This window comes from Ruditapes philippinarum, unplaced genomic scaffold (assembly GCF_026571515.1).
Source record: "Ruditapes philippinarum isolate M1 unplaced genomic scaffold, ASM2657151v2 ctg536_1_1_1_1, whole genome shotgun sequence".
NCBI lineage: Eukaryota > Metazoa > Mollusca > Bivalvia > Venerida > Veneridae > Ruditapes > Ruditapes philippinarum.
In genome coordinates, this window is record NW_026855775.1 from 97,481 (window position 1) to 125,042 (window position 27,562).

General features: G+C 32.3%; 2 protein-coding genes across 5 annotated transcripts; one reads left to right on the top strand and one right to left on the bottom strand.

Annotated features, from left to right (window-relative positions):
* Positions 1–2,907: 2,907 nt before the first annotated feature.
* On the bottom strand, positions 2,908–18,100 carry LOC132744342 (uncharacterized). Of its 2 annotated transcripts, none has more exons than XM_060733028.1 (14): positions 18,022–18,100; positions 15,691–16,357; positions 14,398–14,435; positions 13,741–13,944; positions 13,255–13,395; positions 12,275–12,440; positions 8,633–8,896; positions 8,251–8,306; positions 7,631–7,861; positions 7,335–7,490; positions 6,955–7,123; positions 6,498–6,707; positions 6,207–6,309; positions 2,908–3,410 (listed from the first exon to the last, which is right to left on the bottom strand). In XM_060733028.1, coding segments are annotated over exons 2-14 (2,394 nt in total). In that variant the 5' UTR covers positions 16,346–16,357; positions 18,022–18,100; the 3' UTR covers positions 2,908–3,409. The 2 variants fall into 2 exon arrangements, with proteins under 2 accessions (XP_060589011.1, XP_060589010.1); XM_060733027.1 differs by having other exon boundaries at positions 6,186–6,309.
* A 66-nt stretch (positions 18,101–18,166) lies between these two features.
* LOC132744343 (structural maintenance of chromosomes protein 2-like) lies at positions 18,167–26,228 on the top strand. Of its 3 annotated transcripts, XM_060733029.1 has the most exons (7): positions 18,167–18,305; positions 18,430–18,517; positions 20,776–20,869; positions 22,882–22,952; positions 23,428–23,875; positions 24,178–24,390; positions 24,793–26,227. In XM_060733029.1, the coding sequence occupies exons 2-7, from the start codon at positions 18,437–18,439 to the stop codon at positions 25,017–25,019; spliced, it is 1,134 nt and encodes a 377-aa protein (XP_060589012.1). In that variant the 5' UTR covers positions 18,167–18,305; positions 18,430–18,436; the 3' UTR covers positions 25,020–26,227. The 3 variants fall into 3 exon arrangements, with proteins under 3 accessions (XP_060589012.1, XP_060589013.1, XP_060589014.1); XM_060733030.1 differs by lacking the exons at positions 20,776–20,869; positions 22,882–22,952 and having other exon boundaries at positions 24,793–26,228; XM_060733031.1 differs by lacking the exons at positions 18,167–18,305; positions 20,776–20,869.
* Positions 26,229–27,562: the final 1,334 nt, after the last annotated feature.

A 27,562-nucleotide genomic window follows, 5' to 3' on the forward strand; every position in this document is an offset into this window, starting at 1 on the left:
TTATCTTTAAAAGAAAAGCATTTTTGAACGGAAGGTGACAAAATGTTGATGTTTACATATTGTATCTTAAAATGATTTTATTATCATGAGGAAACTTAAGTTTTCGTGATTTTAAAAGGAATGCTGCATCTCATCGGGAAGTGTGGCTATTCTCAATCAAAATTTACTTAAAGTAAAGCTTGCACCAGGCCAGAAATTTCTTAGCAGGCTCCTTTAGATGTTGACTATAAATCCATGACATTTATATTTTCGAACACAGTTGTGATACTAGTATGTTAGAAATATATAAAAACTAACCGTCCGTCAATTATGTTTTTATACCGACATGTATATACATGTACTAGTACTTCTTTCGATGCTTGAACGGTTGTCTACCTATTTGACTGTACGGTGTGATGTTGTCAACCTGAGAGTGTCAACTGGTGCAGTTTTGCATTCTCAACGTCTTGATGTACGGCATAAAACGAATTGCAAGTTAAACATTTCTAAATACAGTTTGGAATTTTATCTAAGTTGCATGTTATCAGCTTCCATGTTGTCTAATCGAAATAATCATAAAGCTTAGTACCAGTGCAGTATGTATCTCTGTGACCGACAATTAGATTTTTTCTAATCTGTTTATTAGAACCTACGTATGAGTTGGCAAGTTTCAAGGGTTGGATATTTGGCTATACCGTTGTGGAAGCATCAACCAAAACAAATCGTACACAGTTAAACGCAGTTTCTAAAAATATCCAATTTAAAAGAAATTTTATCAGTAATTTCGGTAAGTTTAATTTTCAAAGAAATACATTAACCCGTTCTAAAATCAAAAGCATAGGGTGTCGGAATGAACAGAAATTATTGTTAAAATTCCAGCCTTAAAGGTGGGTACCGTCTTCATTTTGTACACATTTTTCAATACGTCTTCAAAATTACTTCATAAGTCTTGAATGAGATCCATAATATCAAATTCAGTATTTTGTATTTTCATCAATCATTTAATTCTTATATCTAAAGCTTGTCAGATTCTTTTCCATTAAAATGTTTCATATCAAGTTCGTTAACTGTAATCAAATAAATATTTCATTGTAAGATTGATTAAAGACAAATTATGCCCCAGAAATGCTTTTATTTTTATTCCCTTTTTGGTGTCCTGTTATAGTTTCAAAAAGATTAATAATTGGCTAATAACCGGAGTCATAATTTTAGTCTTTTGTTTTCTTGAAATGAGTTCAATTATAATGATTTAGTATTTTGTATGGAAGTCAAAATACTACATTGTTTACATTTAAATAATTTTATTACAAACAATCTAACATGCTATAAAATCATTATTTAAACAAATTAAAACTCATGTTTGCCCTTTTCAAATATTAATAAGGAAAAAATATTCATTTCTGAAGCCATATAATACGCTGAAAATGTTCAATATAAAAAGGGGCTTATAACATAGATTTCGAAACTGAAATCGCAAATATTCATCGTTTACAGAATTTTCACATTACACCCTTTCATGCCTCATTATGTTTCGTTGCATATTCAATTAAACCCATCTCATTTATGTAGATATACTAATTAATCATGTAAAATACTTTTGCGCTTTTGCAATTATTTTTCAGACTGTTCCCTCGAATTTACCTTTATTAACAAGCCGAAACTGGGAAATAATAACTATAACATGACACTATACTATCTCAAAATTGTCACTTTATCATGGACCTTGTGTTGTCCTGAGTAGTGATAAGTACTTTGCTGTGCACATATTTTCAAATTTTGAAATGCTCACTTGGAAAATTGAAATAAATTGAAGAGATTAATTGACCTTTGCTTTCCGCGATGGGACAAATAGGATAAGATTTTGCTTTAAGTTATACTGTCTTGTTTATCTTGAATGGTTTCTATACTCTGTTACTTGATCAAATATTTGTGTAAGGGATCGATAATTTGGTGTCTTGGTATGGATGGCTATGCTAGAATCATTATCATTTAAGACAGGCGATTATAGCACGTTTCTTTATTTTTATTTGGAAGTCCAGGTTACTCCGTGATATATTTTACACTTCTTGTCAGTCAAGTAGGTAAAAAAGGATTAAGTATATTAGACTGAGATGAATTATTCGCACACCCTGTATTGCTTTGCTTGCGGTACTTGAGGCATACATAAGTGTTTTATCATAGGTTCCTAAAGTGGTTCTGTAAAACATACAGGGAAACATTGGTCCTATTGTTTTATATCAAACCACAGACCGAGGATTTAGCCTACTGGAATCACGACCATATCTGCTTATTTAGCAACGGGACCGGTTACCCACAGAATACGAACTTGAAAGGGATATTAAATCTACAAAATTTCTTTACACTCGAGCTTAAATGTATAATTATTATACTAAAGCAGCCATGTCTTGGATATAACGGCCCTTCATAGTCATTGGGAGCTTCCCGTCATTTTCTGGTTAGTGCTCTGTTTGGCTGGAGGCGTTTTATTGACAATGCTCCCACTTGTTGATTTTACTATTTTGTTTAAAAAAAAGGCAGATTATCATCAGTGTTCTGTTATATAGAGGTTTGTTAGAATTGTCCGTTGTATCCAAAAATATTCCCAGTTGGCCTCACGCATTTAAAACTTTTAAAACGTGCAGATATAAATCAAAATCGTTCAACAGATACCCGTTGGAAGCACGTTAAATCATTCATGAATTATAATTATATACATATAATCATGTGGAACAACTTTCTAGTGAAACTTCTAAATTAGGAGAACATGATTATAGTCAAGACCAGCTTGAAATGCTGTTTAAATACGCTTTAACACCACCAATTCTTCTCATTAAATGAACATGAAAATACTTTTTTTGTCAATTTCGCCGATATTGAATTTGAAATCAAGAAAAAAGCCAGTAACATATAAATTGAATTTTATTACTGTACCAATAAAATATAAATATCAATTTAGGCAAACACATGTTTTCTTTTAGGCGAACATATATTTTCTATCTTTCTATTCTTTTTAATAGGTAATTAAACATCACCATACTGCTACTAAAGAAATTATATATTGACTTTAAGGAAGCTGATAAAAACGTATCACTGTAACCTATACATGTATTGATTATGTTAAAGTACATGTGCTTTACCCAATAGGCAATGTCATTCATGTATCATATCAGTAAATGGATTTACAATTTTCGATGATGAGGCTGATGCAGTTAAAATGTAAGGAATGTATACCCTGTAGAAATGTTTCCATGTGCACATTCAATATATACAAGTAACATAATTTTATTGTACTCGTTTTAAAAGCAAATAAATATTTCATATAATTAACCAATTATTTTACTTTAGAAATTTCATCATTTGTACTCATTGTCTTTCCAGTTCCCATGCTATCTTGATAGAGTTGATTTTGATATCCGTCTATACAGCGTTTTCTGAAAAAGAAAACAGTTAAGGTGACAACGGAGTCAATTATCACTTAAAATACCTAAAATGAGATTTTTTGCTAAGTAGATTTATCAACCTTTTCTGAACACATTCATGATTTAATTTTGGAAGCAGTTAGTCCAAAAAATGTGTTTTTAAACGTTTTAAAATTGTACCTATACTATTTGTATCTGCTATTCGCGTAACCTGTCGATTATCGATAACGCCCCGCCCCCTGTTGAGGCATCAATGAGGGAAATCGGTAGTTCCATATATCCGTGAATTACAGGTCCATACTGGTCCATACTTCTCGTAATACATGTATCGTACAACTACCGTACATCTTTTATGAATATCTCAACATTTAGCCTTTTTATAAATTAAGAAATTGTCGGCCAATGTACTTAACATAATGTATGAAACATAAATAATTAAGCATAGCGGCAAATCGCACGACCACGGGCTTGATTAAAAATGTAGTTGCTAAAATATCAATAATGTGTGAAAATAATTTGTCTGTCCCGTTAATCTGATAGATATTACATTGAGTTGATAGACTTTTGTACGGATTCAAGGGCTTACTTTACATTCAACCTCGTTTTCTAACAATGTCAAGTTAAACAACAACAAAAACAGACAACATTTTTTATGTGAACGCCTATATGACTTGTAGTAAGGTGTCCCCGACAAATTTCTAAACCATTTTAGATTGTCTAAGGTTGATTATTTCTCTATGAATAAAAACAAGATATTAAAATATATTCTCAGTGAAAATAAATTGTTCGCCAGTAAATCGGACACAGTACTAATAAATCTGGGACAAAGTATGAAATTTATTGTCTATCCCGGTAGAAACTGGATCTCTATGCCGTGCATAGATGATATTCATAATAAAAGTCAAGAAGGCCAATTTGGTGGAAAAAATATATAGTATCCCGTTCTTATTTGTACATCTACCATGGACTTTAATAGACTGTCACAAGCTCAGTTTTTTGTTATTTTATTTTATATTTTAACGGAATTTCATACACGAATACACAGGCAGAGTGACACTGGTATAAAACACTAATAATGCTGATGATAATAATAAACTTCAAAAAGAAAACAATTAAATACCCCGCTAGCGGTGCGCAAATGCGTTCCATTTCCCCTAACTGAGTGCCTCAAATTTTACCGATAGTCACGTGACATGGGCGGACAGTAAATCACGTTAAGAATTGAAGAATTGAAGAAATTTCGGCTAAAAACTGATATCAATCAGCAGCTTTTTAATTGGTCAGATGTCACTGGGTCATAAAATGTTGTTAGAGTATGTACCGCAACTTGTGACCCTCTCTGGTGCGATATTTGTGTATTATGCAATTATTTAGCGTTAAAACGTAGGGGTCCGAGAGAGAACAGCCGATTTATGACACTTCGTTTGATGCGGGTCGGACTAACTTTGAATCGGCATAACTTTTTTAATAATCAAGCAATTAACATGCGGTTTAAAGCACATGAAAGGGAATTCATTTACGGAGGGAACCGTGTCAGGGATTTTTGTTTGCTCAATCAGCGACTTAATTATCTTTAATTACGTAATATGTATGGTGAAAAAAGTCGCTTAAAATGTTTGACGTTACGTAATATTTTTTTGAGAAAAGATAGAAAAAATTTGACACACGGTTCCCCAGATAATATAACTATGGTTATTTTCCAAAAGTTTGATGACAAAAAAATAAAAAATGACTTTGATATGACGATTTAAAATTTTAGGATTTTTATTCAAAATCAATCATTTACAAAGGCATTTTTTCAAATATGTTATTTTTTATGATGATCAACGACATTTAATGCACAAAGATTAAATAAATAACAATTATTACTAAAATAACTTGGTTTAAATGACATTTATGTGAGTACCACGGGAAGTGTCTGTTGTCACCTTAAGTAAGCATATGTTATTAGACAAAGCAAGACTTAAAAGTTATCAGATATAAAAAACAATGTATATGTAGTTCATGTATTTTATACAAATGATACAAAATTCCCTTGGACGATTCAAGATGAAAAGAAATTTGAACAGCTGCGACCATGGAGATTTCAGTACTTCTCGAGCTATAAAGATATGCTGGACTTTCAATATGAGTCCCAGGTAAAAATATACAGCTCCTTAAAGTATACTCGTATAAAGCTTTTATCTGCTGCCGGTTATTTATAAAATAACAGTTTGAAATTTGAAAAAGAATACTTTCAAAATACTTGTATAATAGAAATGTGTTTGTTTGGTTAATTAAAAGCAATTTGTGTATACACGAAACACCTTACACGAAATCATTCCTTAACTGTTTAAACCATGATAAAAATAGCAGAATAATATTTTGTTCCAGAACATATTATTCAGTTTACATTCAATATTCATGTGTGCTAAATAACATAAACATTTTGTATACAACTCTTTCAAGAATTTTCATTAAAATTATTCAAACATCATACCTTTACTGTTTATAAACTTTATAGAAATATTTCATAAGGTACCGGTATAGCTTTATGGTCTTTACCCTTTAAATTTCCAAAGTATTATTATTGGTTTATTTCTTGCCCTTGTAAATGAACTTTAGTAATGTTCGAGTTGTGCTCTTGAAATTAGGCATATACCTCTCTGTTGTCATATCTAAACTTATGTATAGAGCAACTTTGCTTAAAACTAAACAATCGCCATGCATTTAATTAATAGCAAGGATTTTTTCCATATGATTTATCCGGTTAGGCCGGTTACAGTTATTTTTCTGTCGAAATCTCACCAAAATAAAAATGAATGTTACTATGCCTCTGTTCCATTTTCTTCATCATCACTGTCCTCAGAGCCATCCTCATCCATATCTTCCAGATACTCCTTACCAAGCTTGAGAATTTCTTTGAAAGCCGCTGAAACAAAGCAGGATATCAGATTATTTCTTCTCATTGGTTATAGGTTTTTGAAAAAAAATCTCTTTAAAATCATTTACACCAGTTGCAACAAAATATTGCAAGTAACAAAATTACTCAAACTTTTAGCCCAAATAGTCTTGTTTCATATTATAACATAACTATGAGTACCGATAAATCAAACTTACATAAAAGTAAAGCATCAGATTCTGGTACCACTGTATCTTCGTGTATATAGTTTATCACCGGAAACATTTTACTTTGTTTAAACTTGAACATGTCTATCAATATGTCTTTATTTTCTTTTAAAATCTTGTTTTCAAATACGTGAAGTTTGCATTCATCTACCACATCACTGAGTAAATCTCCTTTCGTCAAAATGACAATGTAAGGAATATCTGAAATAAAAAAAATAAAAAAATATGCGACGGACAAGTTTACAACAGAGAGAAGTTAGTTCTTGCCGTCTGATCAGACTCGAAACCATTAATACTCTGAAATTAAAATTCCATAATATCTGAACAGACTGTTCCAACTTCAATTTTGAGCAAATTCATTACACACATTAGCAGGTTAAATAAGTTCAGTTGAATTAAATGGCGATAAAAATGATATGATTTCTGTGCGTATAATGAATTATATTGCCTTTGTCAAGTAGCCATGCTTGAAGAGATTTAAGTGTCTTTTGCATTTTTTCTGAGAGCTCGTCAGCAGGTGTAGATACATCAAACACAAAACAAACACAATGTACTTTGTCTTTCTTGAGTGGTCGATGCTTAAACTTTTTTGAACCCCTCTTCATGCCTTGTATTATCTAAAATTTACAATGAAAAGATGAAAACATGATCCAGTATTGTTTATTCGATTTTTCTTCTTTACTGTGCAAGAAAAAGAAACATTTTTGTGAATTATTTTCAGCACATGACTATACAATTATAAAGCTGAAAGTACTTCAGCAAATGTTAAATTTTTATACATGTTTTATTCAATTATCTCTTTGATATAAGGGGTATAGATATATTCACCTTATATCTTATTGGCACATGTCCAAGAATGACATTTTTGACATCGTCCAGTTGTATGCCATCAGATTCTTGAAAACCTGGTATATCTCCAATAAAAACATTGCTATCAATAATATCTTCAGACTCGTGCTTGTATTTCATTTGATACATTTTATACTGAAAAAGAGAAAAACCAAATTGTAACCTTTGGTTAAAATTCTCTGACGCGTGTATGCAAACAAGACATTTATGTGAAACGATGCACAAGATTCTTAGTATGCAATCTCTTTTCAATACTTTTGGCACTGATTTCTTACCCTCTCAGTTGATGATTCTAAGTGTCCATCCTTTGGTTTTCTACCAGTTGCATAGCCTCCTGTTGCTTTAGAATATATTTCATCTCTTAATGCAGATGAAATCGAATCGATGAAGCTTGTTTTTCCACTATACACGGGTCCCACGCAAAGAACACGTAGAACATTGTCGCCTAGTTCTTCAAATTCAGCCCCAATCTTCATTAGCTCGATTTCTTTCTCGTTTGAATGCCTCTGTAAAAGTATAACATACGATACAAATATGTGCTTTGAATGAATGAGACATAATGAGTATATCATAATATAATAAACTTGTTTACAATATGAGTGGTTTTTGTTGTCCTTAAATCTTATTATAATTCATAAAATATTTACGTCGGTATCACTCTACTGAAACACAGATAATAAAGTTCAGAAAAAAACGTCCCACTATTTTAAAATGATAAAATGCATTCTGAGAAGATGTTAAAAGGTCTTTTAATCGAGAGGCAGAGAATACAAATGCATTAAAGTCAAGAAAGATGTTTTAACGTGTTTCAAATAAAAAATGATCTTTGATCAATGATATTAATTTTAGGGTACCCTATTAAAAATTTAAAAAACAAACAAGGTATTACTCTTACCGGTATATGTAACTTGCTTGCACGTTCTGACCACCTGTCAAGTTTTGATGCCATCTCTACAAACGGGATTTATTTTAAAATGAATAGTAAAAAAGAATAGAAAATACAACGAGGTTGTTACGCATTGTTGAATTCAATACTGAATTCTGTTGAACGACTTCTAAGCTGTAAAATCAAATTGGACAAGGCGCTAAATTTGTTACGAATGAATTCATATTTTGATAAGACATATATGTAATAAAAGGGTTAAATACCAATAATGCTTGCTTTGTCTTCTTACTTCATTGTCTTAAATCGTACGCTTGAAAATTCATACTATTCCTCTTTAAATACTCATTACTGATAAAAGATTGTTGATAACATGTAAAACTGATACTTATACCTTTGTGATTTTCGAGGTAGTCTCTAGTAAGTTCAATCATAGTATTCAATGCCTGTAGCGCTAGTCTTTCTTTGCCGTCTTTTATATTTTCATCATTAACGTAGTTCACAATTGGAAATATGTATTTTTCTTGTATACCAAAGAAATTTGAGACAGTTTTCGTTGCATCGCGAGCTTTTGGACTTCTGTAGACTCGGTTAGCATCCTCCGATATCTTCTGACAAAGGTCGTCAAATTTGGTTGCAACAACAACCATTGGTAAACCTAAAACACACATACATAAATTACGTAATGCATTTATTATATATATCCTTATACATCATACATAAGAGCTAAGGCATGTAAAGTCAAGTGATAAAGGGAAACCTTTACAGTTGGTAGTTTATTCAATTAATATGAATGTCACGTGTTTTGAATTATTTTTGTAATAAACAAGCTTAGTGCTCGTTAAGCTATATTCATATACTGCCCAGGGTTTCTTTACTAATTGTTCTTTTTTTCTATCAGTGTTAATGGTAACTACTTGGTATTTCACATGTTCTAATAAAATCCCAAAATCTCCAAATATTAAAACCATTTGATATTCGTATAAAGTACTGATTATCAAATTGATACTTTACATACCTTAACTAATAAAATATTAGCCCATGATCATTCTTACACTAATACCAAAGATAATATTAAAGATGCTTTGGTTATTTTCAAAAGGACAATGTTCACATGAAATTTTATATAATATATGTAGACATGTGTCATATGGTGTTCTTTGAACAAACTACAAGTAGTGTTTCCTATCTTATTGGTTATTACTCATAGCACACAATAAAATTATTCTATTAAATTTTAAACTTAAAAAAAAATTTAAAAGTCTAAAACATAAAATTTGAAATTTTTACACAGATGAATTGAAGCACTTAAAACGGAAATATATAGTAATGATATTATAAAATATACTTCGAACTAAAAAAAAGTATAATCTTTGAACATCAATAAGCCAAAAGTGTTTTCTGTATTCTTTTTTGGATTATTTTTCACATTTAAAAATATTACTCAGAAAGCAAATGGTCTGAAAAATTGCACACAAGTTTCCGACTTTGATCAATTAGTAAAGAAATCTTGAGAAATGATTTCCTGTTACATTAGATAAAACCTCAGTGGTGTCCCTAGTAGCACAAGATAAAACTAAAAGTGATAAAACTAAACAAGAACGTGTTTGTTAAACACAAATGCCCCCGGCTCAGATTCTTGTCAGTAACAATATTTAAAATAAAGGCTGTGTTGGCAAAAGTGTAAAAAAAATCTATTTTTAGCACTGGTGACCTTGACCCAACTGACCCCTAACTCAATTCAAAGGAAGAATATCATGCAACTTATTTTCCTACCAAATATGAAATAAGTCTGTCAATATATAAAGGCTGTATGGGCAAAAGTGTAAAAATCTATTTTAGCACTGTTGACCTTCACCCAACTGACCGCTACCTCCATCTAAATGAAAATACCTAAATTTTATGTTCTTACAAAATATACAAGACATCTGTCGATAGAATAAGGTTAATACACCTGTAAAAATCTATTTTTTTGACATTGGTGACCTTGACCCAAATGACCCCTTACTAAAGGAAAAGGAAGAGGACTTCCCTTGGTATGACTATTACGAGGGATGATCAAAAATTAACCGGACTTTGTAAATGATTCTTTACCTGTTAAATAAATTTACATAAAAATACACGGAAAATAAATCGGAATATATCCCCTGAATGATACAAAAAATACCAACAAGAAATATTAACAAAGAAAAAAGTTATGCTGTTATTGGCATGTACATGTAAAGCAATGCGGCGCACGGTATAACTTTAAAATTGACGTTAACGACGTCACAAGCGTATTTTTCTTAACGGAGCAGTTTTTTACTCATTCACGGGGTAGCCCAATACGTGGTACAGTCATGTTGTTGATGCGGCGGATCCACTGCCTATATATATTTCTGTACAAGTGGGTATCATATTGTATTGTAAAAGAATGGATGGTGATAAAGAGCTCCTGTAATGACGCAAACTTCCGTTCTTTCCTTCTGTAACTTGATTGTTGGAAAAATCGCACATGCAATAAACTATATTTTGTATTACAAATAATGTAAAATAATGTTGCTGAATGATAATTTATCATACATAAGAAAAACTAAAAGAATAATACAACTATGAACAAAATTGTCATTATTTTAAAATAAATAAAACTCATAGACGATTTTGAACAGTGACTGTCTAATTGTTGACACAATTTCTCCTTAAAACTTCTGCGTAAGATAAGACAATAATTTATACAATTTCAAACCAAGAATACAATATATGAAATTAATGCATTAATCATTATCATTTTAAAATCCTTCGAGTTGACTGCACCGTCCCGTAGCTACTGTCGAACATCGTTGACAATGTCCGCAGTCAATCGACGGCCATTTTTCAACGTCTTGGAGATTGACGTCACCAACGTCCTTGAAAATTTCTTTTTTCTGTCTCTCCCTTACTTGTTTTCTATTTTTTCTATTACCGTTTCTTAATTCTTTATGCTAATAAAATAATATGCTGTGGTTTTCTGGGACATTTCCCGTGATAGCCATAATCTTTTTCTGCGTTTTAAACAGTTTCTCGTCTTATTTTTGACAAATTTTTCTTATTGATCGATTTTCGAGACATTCCAACGACATAGTTTTAACGGGGGTATTTCATTAACATGTGACGTTTGAATAGTGATTGCAAATATAAATATGGTTTAAATGAAGTCATTTTTACTCACAACGTCAAAGATATGGTTCCTGACGTTTTGGCGTACTTTGAAATCTAAATGTGCCATATTGTAAAATATACGCAGCTTAAGGCGCCTGGTGTCAAGGCGAATTTACGCACTGCGCCGGGCGTGCGTTACCATGGTTTTTTAATTCGCTGTTACGGAGAAGTTTTTTGCGTTATCAGATTAGATAAAGCATCAGTTTACAGGTATTGTTTTCCGATTAAGTGTGATATATAACAATAAGTGATAGGTTGGAAATTCTTCAAGTGACAGTCACAGTCCGGTTTATTTTTGATCATCCCTCGTATAAACATGAAAGACATTAACTTAAAAATAAAGGCTGTATGAGCAGAAATGTTCAGATTTATTTTTTTTACACAAGTGACCTTGACCTTGACCTAAAGACGCCTAACGCCACAAAAAATTAGAGGACCGTTAAAGGTATCCACCTACCAAATATGAAAGATATCATTACATAAATTAAGTAATTAGGTGAATTTTTTTGATAAATCCAACTTGGCGGAATTGGTTAACCATACAAGGCCATATTTTCAAAGTGATAAAAAGGGAAATTACTGGGAAAATGGATAGCACATTTATATAACTTGGAAATATCATGTACATTGTATTGATAAGTGTGTAAATTATGAAGCCATTGGTACAGGTAGAACTTAAGAAAAATCCAACTTGCCGTTCTAGGTTAACCTCGTACGGACAGACGGACGGACGGACGGTTCAATTACTATATGCCCGGGGGCATAAAAAGATACTTGACGGAGTATATGTAAGTTTTAAAATGTTCCAAGTATAAAAACAGCAAGTATAGTTATACTGATTTCTTTGGTATAATTTTACCTTTCCTGTTGATAGATTTTTGTATACTCGTTATATGTTTATGTAGATCGTCCGTGATAGTGTCTAAATTTGAAGTCCCGGTAACAAAGCACACCAAATGTATTTCATCTTTCAAACTCGCATTTACCAATTCACCTTGTTGAATAGGCCCTGGTTGATCTGGAAACTGCAAACATGGCAAGAAGCGGTATTTAATATGATATGAAAGAAGTAATGCTAAATAAAAACTTATTCCTAAGCGATCTATATTGCCACAATTAGAGTGTGTATGGATAAGTTCACATCACTTATGTAATCAAATTACTGTATACAATGAAGATAGGGGCGTCCATGGCCGAGTGGTTAAGGTCGCTGACTTCAAACCACTTGCCCCACACAGCTGTGGGTTCGAATCCCGACAGGGACTTTGGATTCTTTCATGTGAGGAAGCTATCCAGCTAGCTTACGGAACGTCGGTGGCTCTACTCAGGTGCCTGTTCGTGCCTGAAATATGCACGGAAGGGCACCTGAGGTCTTTCTCCACCAGTAAAGCTGGAACGTCGCGATATGACCTATACTGTGTCGATGTGACGTAAAACCCAAAACAAACAAACAAACAAACAATGAAGATATGCTGGGATAAATTAATTTATTGAAAAACAATAATTGACCCCTTTCTTTTGAAAAGGCAATAGATAACTACATGTAGTACAAATATTTATACTCTATGCGCATAATACATTGTACATTCATAACGCATTGCAAGCTAATTGCATTAAATTACGCTTAAATTCTCTGTTTTCTTTAACACATGGCCATCAGAACTCCAATTAAGAATTTGAATTGAAAATTTATAAAGACAGCAAACAGTGTATTGAATGTAAGATGAAGTTACTAATTAAGCTTACAGGATTGTTATAATCTTATATATGGCTGTATATAATAAGCCTTGAATAAACCTAACATAAATTTCGTCTTGCATGATAGTCATATAAACTTACACTAAACCCAACTGGTAATCTACCGTTCAGAAGTAGGTCAAACTCGTGCTCATATCCCCTCTCAGCTTCAAAACCTCTGATATCAAATATTCGGAGATTTAAAGGCTTTCCACTCTTTGATTTCAACTCGTATGCGTGGATCTTAAATGCAGCAAACAAAAACAAAAATTCTAGCTAATTAGTTATTGAAAAAGATAGTCTGCAAAACTACGAGTAAAACGTTAACAAAAAAATGAAAAAAAACATCATTATTCAGCTTTAATGAAATGAAAGAATTGTATTATTGCATAGTACCCTCTTTTTAGCACTAAATGAAGTTATTATTTTCGTTTACTAATCCAAGGAGTCAAAAAATGTGTACATGTATTTCCAAGTTAAAAGATGAAATAATGTACTAAAAATCTCTCGCTGAGATATTTGTTTGTATAATAAATTTATGGGTTGTTCGGGAAAAGGAAATACGATTTATTAAAGAAAGTATCTCACCTCGTTTGTGACACTTGTTGGCGCATCCCTGGCTGGTGCGTGAGATTTAACAGCACCCATGAAAACCGTTGCTAAGGTGTTATAGAAGCTTGATTTTCCAGACCCGATGACACCGACAAGTAGTATGTTATATGTTTTGATACCAAGGCCTGGCAATGGTTCCATTTTCTCCAGTTTCTTCCTTATTTCTTCCATTTCAGTATCCTATGTAAAAGCAAACCAAGCATCTTGTTTCGGTGTAAAACAGTTAAAAAATTGTACTTTTTCGAAAAATTCTTACGTTTACTTTGTGAAATTTTGACAAAAAGAAGAATTAATTGCCATATTGCATCATTTATTATCGAAAAGAATCAATTCATAAATTTAACTATTTTTCTACAATATTTAAAATGAATACACAATTTCATAATTAATAATAATAATAATAATAAATTAAATAATAATAATAATAATAACAATAATAATAATACTTCGGTTTTACTTGAAATTACTTTTCGGCCAAACTAACAAAGCGTTTAGAAACTTTATGTCGTACTTATTATTGATATTATTTATTTGAAAGCATTAGTTTATATTGTAAGTTTCTCTGTTTGTATTTATATCTTCAATCAATCAGGCAAATATGAAATTTATAATAGAAGTAATTCTAACACATACTGATGGTTTAGTCCTCCATGGTTCTTGAAGCTGGTCGTCTGAAGCATTCAAATATTAAAGAAGTTATTTGTGAACGAATTCAGAATTGCTGTCTTAACATTCGGTATCTGATATTGTCATTCCGGATTGATTGATTGATTTTCTTTAGACCGGGCGGTCAAGGATAACCTACGAAAGTGCAAGCACTTATTTCCAGTAGGGTCCTTACCTAAGCAGACTGCAGAGACAGCTATGAGATACAAGGAAATCCGGGAACCAGTCCCTAGCTCTTATTGAATAGATTCCTTGGTTCTTTTACATGCCCAGTGTAAAGCACTGATACATGCGAGAATTACCTGGGTTTCGTACCAGTAAACCTCTAGTTAGGTGGGAAACACTGAAAGTGTTTCTGAAAAATCCCAAGGGTGTTACCCAGGATCGAACCCGGAACCTCAGGAGTGACAGTCAGTAGTCTAACCAACTGAGCTATCGCACCACCTGAGCTATCACGGCAGCACGCCGCATTGACTTTGCCAGAGCAGAGTTCAGCCGCAGCATCAATCCTGGGCAAACTGTCAAGCAGTTTACCAGTACTAGCTGCCTTCAATTTCGCAAGGAACTGATAATTTTCTGTACATGCCAAAGCAGACCGACTGAGAAAGAATTTTCATGATCAATCACAACAATCTAAATGTTTTATCACAGTGAAGATTAAGAAAATATACAATGTGTCTAAATATTCTAATAAAGTGTAAATCTCACTCCGATACATAATGTGATTGATTTGTAAATATGCTCATATCAAACATGCAAAACATTTATACAATACATATTGAAGAAATAATTCAACAACTTTGAAGTTGTTACCTCGCAGCATGTATCTTTATATGAATACATGAAGGACATGTATTGTTAGATGTACACTAAAATATAAGCCAGCAAATCAGTGACGGCAATTAAACTTGCATATATAAATTTTACTTTAATATTGATCTCTACAACTATTATCATAACCATTGCCTTCTTGCATATCTTTTGACACAAAACAAATACTCCAAAATAGATAAACATCAGATATATATCCAGATCTGAAGAACTCTCGACAATCACTTCAAATTAGATAATGCCCTGACTAGTACTATAATATGACATTTGCTTAGAGATATTCACATACTTGCGCTCGGCCAACATGTCAATAAAACTATCACAAGCGAATTACGTCTAAACTATAGTGAGGGGAAAAACCTGTACCAATATAGAAAGATTATAAACCATCAAAATGATCAGGAAAACTAAATTATTAGTATTTCTTACCTACAACTTGATAAACCTCTATCCGTTTAACAACTAATGCCCCAGCGTTAATGTCTTTCTGACGTGGAGTTCCTATTGTGCAATTCTCCCTAAAACTATCTTCAAATCTCGCCTCCCTTCTCGTTGCCGAAGCCCCCCTCCTTGGCATCTGGTTATCTTCTAAGCCATACGCGCAGCCAAAATTCACAGCTCCATTTAGTTTCATATAGGAGCCTGCTTCTCTTTCACTTTCAGATTTTTTATTGTCTTTCTTGAACGTTTGAAGGTCATAAGCCTCCCAGAAAAAGGCACCCCCTCCAAAAGTTGGTCCAAAGTTTGCATCACACGTTATTGCCCTATCAACAAATTTTTCTTTAATTGGTAGGAAAGTACACGTAGCTTCCGCGTGATCATTCTTGTAGAACAAGAAGGCGTTTTCATCTCGTTTGGTTCTCTGTTTGTCTGAACACCACTCTTGGCTTGTGTAACCGCCAAATATGGTGTTGTATTTTCCATAGAGAACGGTTAGTGTTGGTCCTTTACCATCACACTGGACATGGAAATCATCAACATTAACCTTGTCCACGGAACTGTAGAGTAAATTAAATGACTTCTGGTTATCCCCAACACTGACTTTCCTCTCAATGTCTCTCAGAATATTGGAAGCGTCGTCCATAATCTAAATTATCTGCTAAACATAATGCCATAAAACAAACAAACAAACAAACAAACAAACAAACAAACAAACAAACAAACAAACAAACAACAACAAAAAATCAATAACTTTAAAACTGTTTATCTAACGAAAAACATGAAATTATTTTAAGATTAAACCGGACTCTAAAGAAGACGCAACTATGTTCTTTAACATACTAGTAAATGTAGTTTAAATGTATTAACAATACAATGTACACGAATATTCTCTAGTTATTACAATGAAATCATATCCGTATAAATGTAAAAAAACACTTTACATTTGACATATATTTATTTAAATTTTGTATTTTTTCTTCATTTTTTCATTTACTAGTATTCAAAAAATAACCAATGACCCAATTGTTCATGCAGTACACAAGGACAATTCCATAAATATTATATTCTTCCGAGTGTGGTTGTAACGTTCAATTGATCAAAATGTTGGGCAGTTTTTCCTTATGCAGATTTTATATTTTATCAATGTTATTATTATTATTATCATTACTTTTGCCTTTGAACATGAGAATAGATAAACTTTTGAAATATAGATAGTAGTATGTAACTTATTAGTGATTCCGCTTTGTCAACACAAAGTCTGTCCATAGTGAAAGTAGGCCAAAATTCTTATAACAAAAAATCTCTCATTGTTATATGATGAGCCATTTGCAAGTAAACTTCCAGTTCTATGTTTTAAAGACTTTTTTAAACAAAAATAAAAATGATAACAATAAGAAAATTTACCTTGAATGGGCTAAATTTCTGAAGACCAAAAACATTCTGTTGCAATTTTTTATGCACATTTCATGAATGGCAAAATCCTTTTAAAAGTCTGTTTAAGTGCCTACAAAAGCAATTTTTTGCAGAAAAAACAAAAAAATTTAAAAATCATAAATCTTAGGAAAGTAGTTTATCTGACCTTGAAAAAACATGGCTACCATGACATGTGTAAAAAAGTAGTACCATAAAAAAAATAAACATCATTTACCTATTTCTTGTGTACATGCCAAACAGACACACTTCACTGTTACACATAAAAAGGTTAGATTTTAAAGTTTGATTGTGTTTTCATTTTAATTGTAGTTTATAAGGCTATAAATGATGATTGTTTTCTTGCACTACTTTTTTTACAAAAAATAATGGAGGCCATGTGCTTAGAAGGACATGAGATAAGGATTTATTTGGAGTTAAGTTTTGAAAGAATTTTGTATTTGCTGCAAAAAATAGCTTTTATAGGCACTAAAACGGACTTTGAAAAGGATTTTGCCATTTATGAAATGTGCTTAAAACTTTGCAACAGAATGTTTTCGGTCTTCAGAAATGTAACACATTCAAGGTAAATATTCTTATTGTTATCATTTTTATTTTTGTTCATAATTGTCCTTAAAATACATACCTGGAAGAGTACTTTCAAATGGTTTATCATTTTACAATAAGAGCTTTGATGTTATATGAATTTTGGCCTACTTTCACTTTGGACAGATTTCAGTGAAAACAAACATGGCTGACAAAGCGGAATCACATTATGAGCATAAAAATGAGCATAATATCACTTTATCTTTTTACATTGTTGTCAATTGAAACAGGCATTTACACAAACAGAAGATCTATAACAGACACGTCAAAATTCAAATTGTGACACGTAAATTAAATGCTAACCTGTAACTCGTATAAATCCTTGATACAATTGCATCCCTGAAAAATTAACACATTTTTCATCTTTGTAATCTAATCTCAGTAAAGAGTCATATTCGTTTTGGATTGGCTAAAATGCGATAGGCCTAGATCTACCTTTACGTTCTGTGTAGTTTTAAATGTGTATGATATAAATCTATTTACGTATATTTAAGCTATTAACCTTAACACACGAATAGAGTTTTTTTACTCATTTGCAGAAGATTTAGTGCATAAGGAAGTAACAAAAGTGAAAGGACAAAAATAAGGTGAGGCAATAATAAAGTATATTTTGTTCATTTATTTATTTATAATCAATGTTTAAAGGTTATGTGTGTTATAGCAAAATATTTACTAGATACTCGGGTAATTTTGGATTTATATTTGTTTAAGAACTGGCATGGGGAACACACAATCGGATAAACAAGGAGGTCAAGGAAACGAACCGAGAAAAGAAGAGACACGTTTGGATGATTTACCGGTAGGTTAAAAATTTTCATATAAAAGAAATACATCAATCTAGTCAAACTATCCTTATAAAATTAATCTTTATCACATGGCTACAAATATGGCGACTAGTCATGCGTCACAAACACTTGTATCAAATCTATACTCAAGTAAATAAAGAAAAGGTACAAAATTAATTCCCATTTGGATTTGTATTTGCATAATTTACATGACAAAAGTCCTATTTTCCACATTTGTCACATTAAGTCAGAAAACGAAAGTAACACAATGCGACACGATTTATTGTACTTTCTTATTTATTCCATAAGGCTTTTATGTGGACAAAAAAACAATAAAGAGAACAGTAGAGTAGCAAAATAAGTACTGTCTCGTTAGTATGGCCATCCGTCGGCACTTCCGTAGTTTGTTTGGTGCATAACTTTGTCATTTATTGATGATTTTATTATATTTGTACAATATGTGTAGCGCACTGGAGCAATGCGTTATGTGCAAGATCTAGGTCTTCTGAAGCTCAGATGTCAAGGTCAAAGTCTGACTTAAAAGAAAATGTTAATAACACTGCACCGATGTTTGTGTCTGATCAACAATACTGTCGTTGATGGATGGATTTAAAAATGATTTTACATAAACGTGTTGGACATAATGACGACGTGTTGCTTGCAAGAATCGGCCCCCTAGCTTAAGGTCAATGTCATACTTGTAGATCAAAATTCATGGTGTGAACTTTTATAAAAGTACACTGATGTTTGCGTCTGGTCATCAATTCTGTCATTCCTGGATGGTATTGGAAATAACGACCTTATGTCGCGCTCACGAATCAGGTCACTACAGTAATGCTTAAGGTCAAGGTCACACTTGTATGTCATATATGATAATTGGGAATTTTATTGTCTTCTTGTGTGCATAACTTTGTCATTCATAGATGACCTTTAAAAAATTATGCATAAATATGCTGCTTGTTAAGATGATATGTAATGAGCTTAGCAGCCCGAAGGTCAAGTTTATACTTTATACTAGAATGTTAAACGTAATATGATAGTGCATTGATAGTCATGTCCAGTCCACGTCTTTTTGTTGTTTAATGACGTGACAAATTTTTTAATATCTTTATGAAATATATGGTCCTTGGAAATTTTTTTAAATGAGTTTGTAGCTTAAGGATCAAGGTCAAGCTAAGACTTCTAAGGTTTTCAGTTTCATAAAAGTACATCGATGGTTATATGCAATCGTCAATTCTGTCCTCCATGAATGGATAAATACATAAATAGGCATACTTCTGTGGCACATAAGAAAACCGTATTACACGGAAACGCCAGGTTGACAGTTTAAAAGGTAAAGGTTATGAATGTCAGAATAATACATTGATGGTTTTGCCTGGTTATATCTTTTTTATACGTGAAAAGCAATCTAGGGTGCTAAGATCTAAATTTTATGGGTGTCATAGTTACTCTGTTGATACCTTTTCCGGGTAAACTTCAAAAATAAGAATGAATAGAGAAAAAAATGGCGGCCATTTTATTTCATTTTATTTAGAAAATAGACCACGTGACCACATTTTATATTGTTAAAAAGAATTGTTACCTATGTAACAGAAAAAATTCTTAGTCACGTGATACACTTGCATTAATAGTTTGAATAACTCCCAGAGGCCTATGGGAAATTAACATTATGAAAAAAGTGAAGGGTAAGTATATAATTTGTTTCCAGAGTGATTTCGAAAGCAATATAGTTTTGACTCTTGAAAAACTCCAATAATTATTTTATACGTTTACTCACCTATACAATTTTAGACACAGAAATCTTTCAGCAGTCTTTACAATCAAAGGCAAAATAACAGTGAATCTCATAAACGGAAGGCTGTAAAATATTTTATTCAATGTTATCTTTATGATAATCTTTAGTTGTCAATTTAATTGTAATGTTAAATCAAATAACCAAAAACAGGACCACATTTACTCAGATGGTTAAAAGAAGTCAATTGTAATTCTCAAACTGTATGACTGAGAAGTCACAGTAATGCTAGAGTGTTAAACGTATATACTTTCAAATCATCTTCACATATATGTATATTGCTATTTACTGACCTTTAGATATATTTCCTTAACACAAATACACGTATAGAATACAGTTCTTTTTATTGAAGAAAATTAGGTTTAAATTTGTTAATTAAAAAGAAAATGCATGGTTTGGCAAACCGATATTAATTTACTTAAACTTGTGAATAAATAAATCTATACCCCTTTCTTATTAATTTACTAACTTATAACGCAGAAAACCTTCAGCAGTCATTATAATAGTGTGATGAGCCTTGTAGAAGCAACCATTGCACAGCAGGAATATGTTGACCAGTTATGTCAAATATCAGGTAAACTTTTGTTTTCTTTGTACCCCCACTACTATAGGGAATGGAGGCATTTAAATTTGACCTTGTCCGAGCGTCCTTTCTCATGTTGTGTCACATGTAACTCAAAAAGTGCTTGATATATGGTAAACAAACTTTACAGGAATGTCGATCCACATGTGAAGTTGTGCACCTGGTGTTTCGCGTGTAGATTAACCTAGTTTTGTTATTGCTATTTTTCGACTTGTGTTACGCGTAGTTTCAAACGCATTTGACCTGGAATCATGACACTTTACAGGACTGTTGGTCAGCATATGTTGTTGTGTAACTTCAGTTTTACTTAATTTTTTTTCTTTAAAGCATACTTAGGATATGAAAATTCTTAATGTTGGGAAAAAGCAAGGTGCCAACATTGTATACAAGGGCAACATTGTCGCAAAATATGCCCGTCACGAAATATTTTGACAGAGATATGGGCATTATAGATATGCATATAGGAGATATGCTATGGGTAATATCCAGACAATATCTGGATATTTTATCATCCGTAGTGACATTGACCTTGCAAATATTAACTTGAGTTACATGTGTCACACTTGTAGTCATGATAGTTATTATTAATGTTACAATCCATCAATAAATGATGACTAAATGGTCCCTGTACATATCATCTGCTTTATTTTAATTTTGACCTCTCCTAATGACCTGACCTTGAATTTATTAGCAGAGACCTTGATTATGCGCGCAATACTTAGCCTCAAAATGTTGAACATTTGTGCCAAGTTACATTAAATCCCCCGATGGATGTAGAAGTTTAGGTCCGTTCAAGCATTTTTTAAAATTTTGTCTGTGTGTAACCTTGACATTTGACCTAGAAATCTTGTTCATGCGCATAATATAGTTACTCATAGTTGTGAACATTTCTATTATGTTTCATTAGAATCCTTCCATGCGTGTAAGAGATTGCGCTGGACAAAATCTCTATATTTCATCATCTTTTTAGTGACCTTGACCTTTCATATATTTACCTAAATTACATTGTTCACACCGTAGTCATGATAATGACCAACTGTGTTTCAATCCCTCAATAAATGATGACTAAACGGTCCGAATACACATTTTCATATCTCATCTAAAGTTTGTTCCCTATCTGTGACCTTGACCTTGGTCCCATGACCTAAATTTCACACGCGACAATCTGCCTCCCAGTGGTTAACATTTGTGCCAAGTTATATTGAAATCCCTCTTTGCATGTAGAAGTTTTACTCTGGACAAGCGTCTTTCAATGACCTATAAGTGTGACCCTGACCTTTGACTTGGAGACCCGGTTTATGCGCCCGACACAGCTTCTCATAGTAATGATTATTTCCATGAAGTTTCATCAAAATCCTCCATGCATGTATGAGATTTGCTCCGGACAAAAATTGGACGCTGCTCATCAGGGGAAAACTATAATACCACGCATTTTTCAAACGGGCATGTTGTTTTTATACCCCCACAAATTAGGGGTGGGGGAGTCATGTAGAATTTCCTTTGTCCCTCTGTCACACTGTCCTGCTGTACGTCTGTAGACAGTGGGGTGGGGATGGACACATTTCAAGACTGTAGAACAATAATATTTTATAAGCTTTAATTTTTCCATTAAATTTATAATAATAAAATTAAAAAAAACAATTAAAAAAAAGCAACAAAAAATAACAACAAAATAAAAACATTCACCCTTAATGTACTTACATACTCTTTATCAAGATATAAGACAAGATGATTGATAAAATCAGTCAGTTGAATGTTTTGATATTGACTTATATAGAGACATTTACGAATGCTGATATATTTAATTATAATCATCGTCATTTTGTGTGCTTATTGATAAGCTTCATTGAAACACATGAAACAAAAGTTATTTAGGCAGACGTTTCAATCCACACATCTAAAGTTTCTTGGTCACGGAAGTTCTTTGCAAATGTGATTTGTTTCAGAAAGATACAGTAAAAATTTTTCTAACATATATAACATATGTAAATACTGTTTTACAGCTGACGTCATGAATGATAGAACAAAGCTTGACACATTAAAAAAAGGACGAGACATTTTAGATAAACTGCAAGTACGTATCCATGAAGCTTAGATATGAATTAAAATCAATTGTACTATAAGAGTAAACTGTAGGACTTAAAACTGGGGACTGGTTAATTCGTCTTTTTCGCCGTGGGTATTTTCAGATTTTTTATTATGCTATTTGACACTAGTTTAAGATTCATGGTCATGTTTTCAATGCCATAGAAATATCATGATCATATTACGATTGTAAATGTTATTGCTGAATGTACATTTCTACTGTGACAAGAATCAGTGTACGGTAATCATGAATGATAGAGATTTATTCGAAACTGAACTTTTTGACAAAGCTATGTCTTTCGTTTTTTTCGGTTATATGATAGAACCTATTTTAAGTTATGTTTCATAATATAAAACAATTAAAACACATTTTAACACTTTGTCGGAGACTCGCTCGCAAAAAATCTTTTTATAGATATCAACATGTGGCAAATTATAATAATTGATAAAACTGTATATTTAAGGCCTCACGTTATATGCAGACAAGCTTAGTACAAGACTCCGTATTTTCCTTGTATTACAACATACAAGCTATCCTTCTGTCTTACAAACTAAAACCTTTCGAGATAGATTCTTCATTTTTGAAAAGAAAGGACAACCAAGAGTTGAATGAATCAAGAGATGTAGAACATCATCAAGTAATCGATGATGGAGTAATGCAAGTGTTACCGAATGAGAAACATAAAAAAGAAATTGAAATGCTTATAAAAGATTTATCGAAAAGCGAGAAGCTTATTAGAAAGTTGGAAGATGACAATACAAAAGCTGCAAATAAAATCAAAGAATTAGACGGTTCGAATGGATATTTAGAAAAAGATTTAGAAAGGAAAACATTGCATATAGAAGAATTACAGAAGACAAACGAAAAACTTATTTGTAAAATAGAGAAACTTACGCCACCGAAAATTGCTGGTAAATATTTTGAAATTATGGGTTGTTCTCATTCAAATATTTTATCAGTAAATTACGAAGTACATTTACTCTCTTGAAAAATATAATACAGTTTTGTTACCTGTGATCATTTTAGTTTTTTTTATTCATAGCATTCTAATATTTAAGTATTTATATTGATTGATATTCTGTAAAACATTTGAATTGAGCTGATATGATCATTAAATGAGTTAATATTTAACTAATAAACTGATTTTTGGAAACATGAGCCAACCATTAAAAATTTGGACGAAAACAATAAATTATCTTCACGTTTCTTTTAGGCACGGTTCAGCTTTATCATTCACATAGCGGAAATACTATAAAAGATATTGAAGAAGAATTAAAGACAATGCTGAATAATCACTTGAAAGATGTTAAATTTGTCAAATGCAACAGGATAACGGACATCGATCAGTCACAGATGCTTATTGTCCTCAGCATCATTGCTTCAAGAGTAGGGACAGACGCTGCAAATGCAATTAAAGATGTACCACGTGCGTATAACATACACCATCTTTTATTGATATAGGGTCGTCAATATCATATGCATCACCTAAATATTGTGTTTGTTTGCGCTAATTTCTTTTTAAAAAAGATCCTTTTGAAGCGGCATTATATTAACAGTGTGCAATATTTTTGTTTTGTATAAAAAGATGGTTTTATTACGCATATTATGTACTGGTAGATTTTACATACTGTTTATTTAATGTTTTCAAATAAAACTTGGTTTAGTATGTAAATGACTTTTATATTCTGTTAAAAAAATGCTGCCACCAAACAATGGTACATCTTTTTCTTTTCATTAAGCATTGTAATCCGATGGTTGTTCTTTAAAACAAGTTAAGATTGATTCATCTTATTTTAATATTGTATCACATATTACTTTTGTTTTGCAGGACCTGAAAACACGGCACTTTTGCTATTTCATATAAAAGAAATTCATGCACTGACGAAACAAGCAAGTACTGCTGTGCTCACAGATCGATCATTTAAGGACCTTGGTGGGATATTTGATTTGGCCTTTGTAAATGGAAAAGGCTTATACCAGTGTGAAATGAACGAAAATGCAATGAAAAGCGTTTGTGATTTCATTAAGAAAGGCATATCAGGGACAGGTGTATAGATTTACAAAGCAATCTCGAAAAAATATACAGAACTTCTTTTACCATTAATAGACAACACAATATCAAGTGTTTTAAAATGAGATATTCTCCTGTGAAAAACAAAGGAAATAACTTATAATTAAATTAAATTTATATTATGGCATACATTTTACCAACAAATTAGTGTATATATTTACTTTATGTATCTATGATAATGTCATTATTATTCATTTTACATACGAATGTTCAAGTATAAAAACATTATTTAGTTATAAATTATTTTGAAAATTATGAAATCGTTAAAATCAATTAATTTGTTACATTGTAGAAAGATGTGTATTATCTGCATTTTTATTTATAGCATGGCTATAGCATTCATTAACAATTACTGATTCTAATAGAATTAACCGCTTTATATGTGTTTGAAATAAATACTTATCAAAGCGATCGTCAATCAAGATGTTTAAAAGAAGTCAAATTATCAGTTTCCTTGTAAAGAGACATACCCACTATGTATTTTTTTAATTGCTTTTGGATGCGAAACTATTTATTTCAAAATTATCTTCCAAATAGCAAGTTGTAAGAAATCGATTTGCAATGAGAACAGTACAGTTGTGCTTTAGAGATTAATAAAAGAAACAAAGACAAACAGAAGAGACAGTCTCCCTAGCCACTTCGATTCTAACTTCAACCAAGATATTAATGGATACTTAGTAAGGTGACATTTTTAAAGCTGTGCTGTATGGACCTAGGGAACACACAGACAGAGACGATGAAAATGATGAAAAATGCTAATCGTTTTTCAAATGAAAGCACATCTCTTATTTTAAGTGATATAAACGATCTTCGGAGAGTATGGAGTCTCTAGAGTACGACACTTGGAGAGGGCAGCACTTAACGAATTGTGAACTCTCATTGAACAGTCTGATCAATGGGATCTTAGGTTGACGGTAAGTGACATTACATCACAAGTAGGAGTTACCTATGACAGCATCCATTTAATTTGGAGAAACTAGCTTAAGTCAACAAAAGTTCATGCAAGCTTGGTGCGAGTTCTCAAAAGCGCGTTAGTAATCAAGTCGAAACGTGTGCTAGTACCGTGCGCAAATACTATTTCACTAACCAATTAAATGGTTAAAATTTAACAGATACATAGAAAGAATACCGTTATCTATTTAATTTATGTATATTTGATCTTATTATCTGTACAAATACAATTAATGAAACTTAAGTCCATTTATCTTTGATTCAACCTTGTACAACTACTTTATATCAGTTTGAGTGTGATAAAATGTGCAATGTGACTGTAATTAAATTGATAGTGTAATAAGAATATAAATCGTCAGATAAAGTGGTAAGATTTAATTAGCGGACAATGATCTGATATGTCGGGCAAGCCAACATCAGCAATAAGATATGCACAAAGTATTACAAAACTATTGCAGAAATGAACCAAAATCAAGCAACAGACAAGAGACCTAAATCAGAGTCACGTACCAATCCGTTTAAAATGAAGTATACGATGGTGGCTGATTTGTGCCATTCGTTTTTCGCTCTGCGACCCCGCCACGCGAAAAGTCGAGAATTAAAAACTTGAAGTTAAAATGGCGGAGGCGCAGAGCGAAAACACGTTTATTAGCGAGGGTGCGGGGCGAAGTTTAATAATAAAACTTCGCCCCGCGGGGGCGCGGAGCGAGATTTAAGAAATTAAACGGCTGGGTCGCGGGACGAAAACACGCTAATTAGCGGGGGCGCGGGCGAAGATTAATCATTAAAAATCATTAAAACTTCGCCGCGCGACCCCGTTAATAAGCGTGTTTTCGTCCCGCGACCCGCCAAGCGAAAATTCGATAATTAACAAGTTAAAATGGTGGGGGCGCGGAGCGAAAACACGCTTGCTTATTAGCGGTGGCGTGTTTTCGCTTCTCTTCCCGCCGTTTTTTCTTAAATCTCGCTCTGCGCCCCCGCGGGACGAAGTTTTATTTCTTAAACTTCTCCCCGCTCCCTCGCTAATTAGCGTGTTTTCGCACCGCGCCCCCGCCATTTAAACTTGTTAATTTTCGACTTTCCGCTTGGCGGGGTCGCGGGGCGAAAACACGATTGACACAAATCAGCCATCATAGTATACATTAGATTATTATGAAGTTTTTTTTTCATAAATCTAACAAGTTTCGTGTTATTTATATGACTTTCTTTATTCCGTCACATATTTTGTATTATTATGTAATTTTAAAAATAAAATTTTATATGTGGTAAATAGAATATTATACTTGTGTATACTCGTTGAATAAAACAATATTATTCTCACCAGAGACTCGCATAATATGATTTTATTCAAATCGTTCAATAAATAATAAATTTAGTATTAAACCTACACTCATTTAAAAAAATCGTCTATTTATACTTCTACTATGGTTACCTGATCATCTTATGAGCCACGTATTTTATGATCACCATATCTGGTTGTGAAATCAATGTCACATTATTTTAAATTAGGAGAACACAGTGCAACATTAAAACAATTAATTACTTATTATTAATAATGAAAAGAAAATTATTTTCA

Bases quoted from the DNA above. Each gene is read 5' to 3' on its own strand.
- LOC132744342 (XM_060733028.1), bottom strand. From the start codon at position 16,345: ATGGACGACGCTTCCAATATTCTGAGAGACATTGAGAGGAAAGTCAGT. The intron at 12,441-13,254 runs GTAAGTTTATAT...CCATGTTTGCAG, and splicing joins GATTACCAGTTGGGTTTAGT to TTTCCAGATCAACCAGGGCC. The intron at 8,307-8,632 runs GTATAAGTATCA...TCCCGTTTGTAG, and splicing joins CTACCTCGAAAATCACAAAG to AGATGGCATCAAAACTTGAC.
- LOC132744343 (XM_060733029.1), top strand. From the start codon at position 18,437: ATGGGGAACACACAATCGGATAAACAAGGAGGTCAAGGAAACGAACCG. The intron at 18,518-20,775 runs GTAGGTTAAAAA...CTTATAACGCAG, and splicing joins CACGTTTGGATGATTTACCG to AAAACCTTCAGCAGTCATTA. The intron at 22,953-23,427 runs GTACGTATCCAT...TGTATATTTAAG, and splicing joins ACATTTTAGATAAACTGCAA to GCCTCACGTTATATGCAGAC.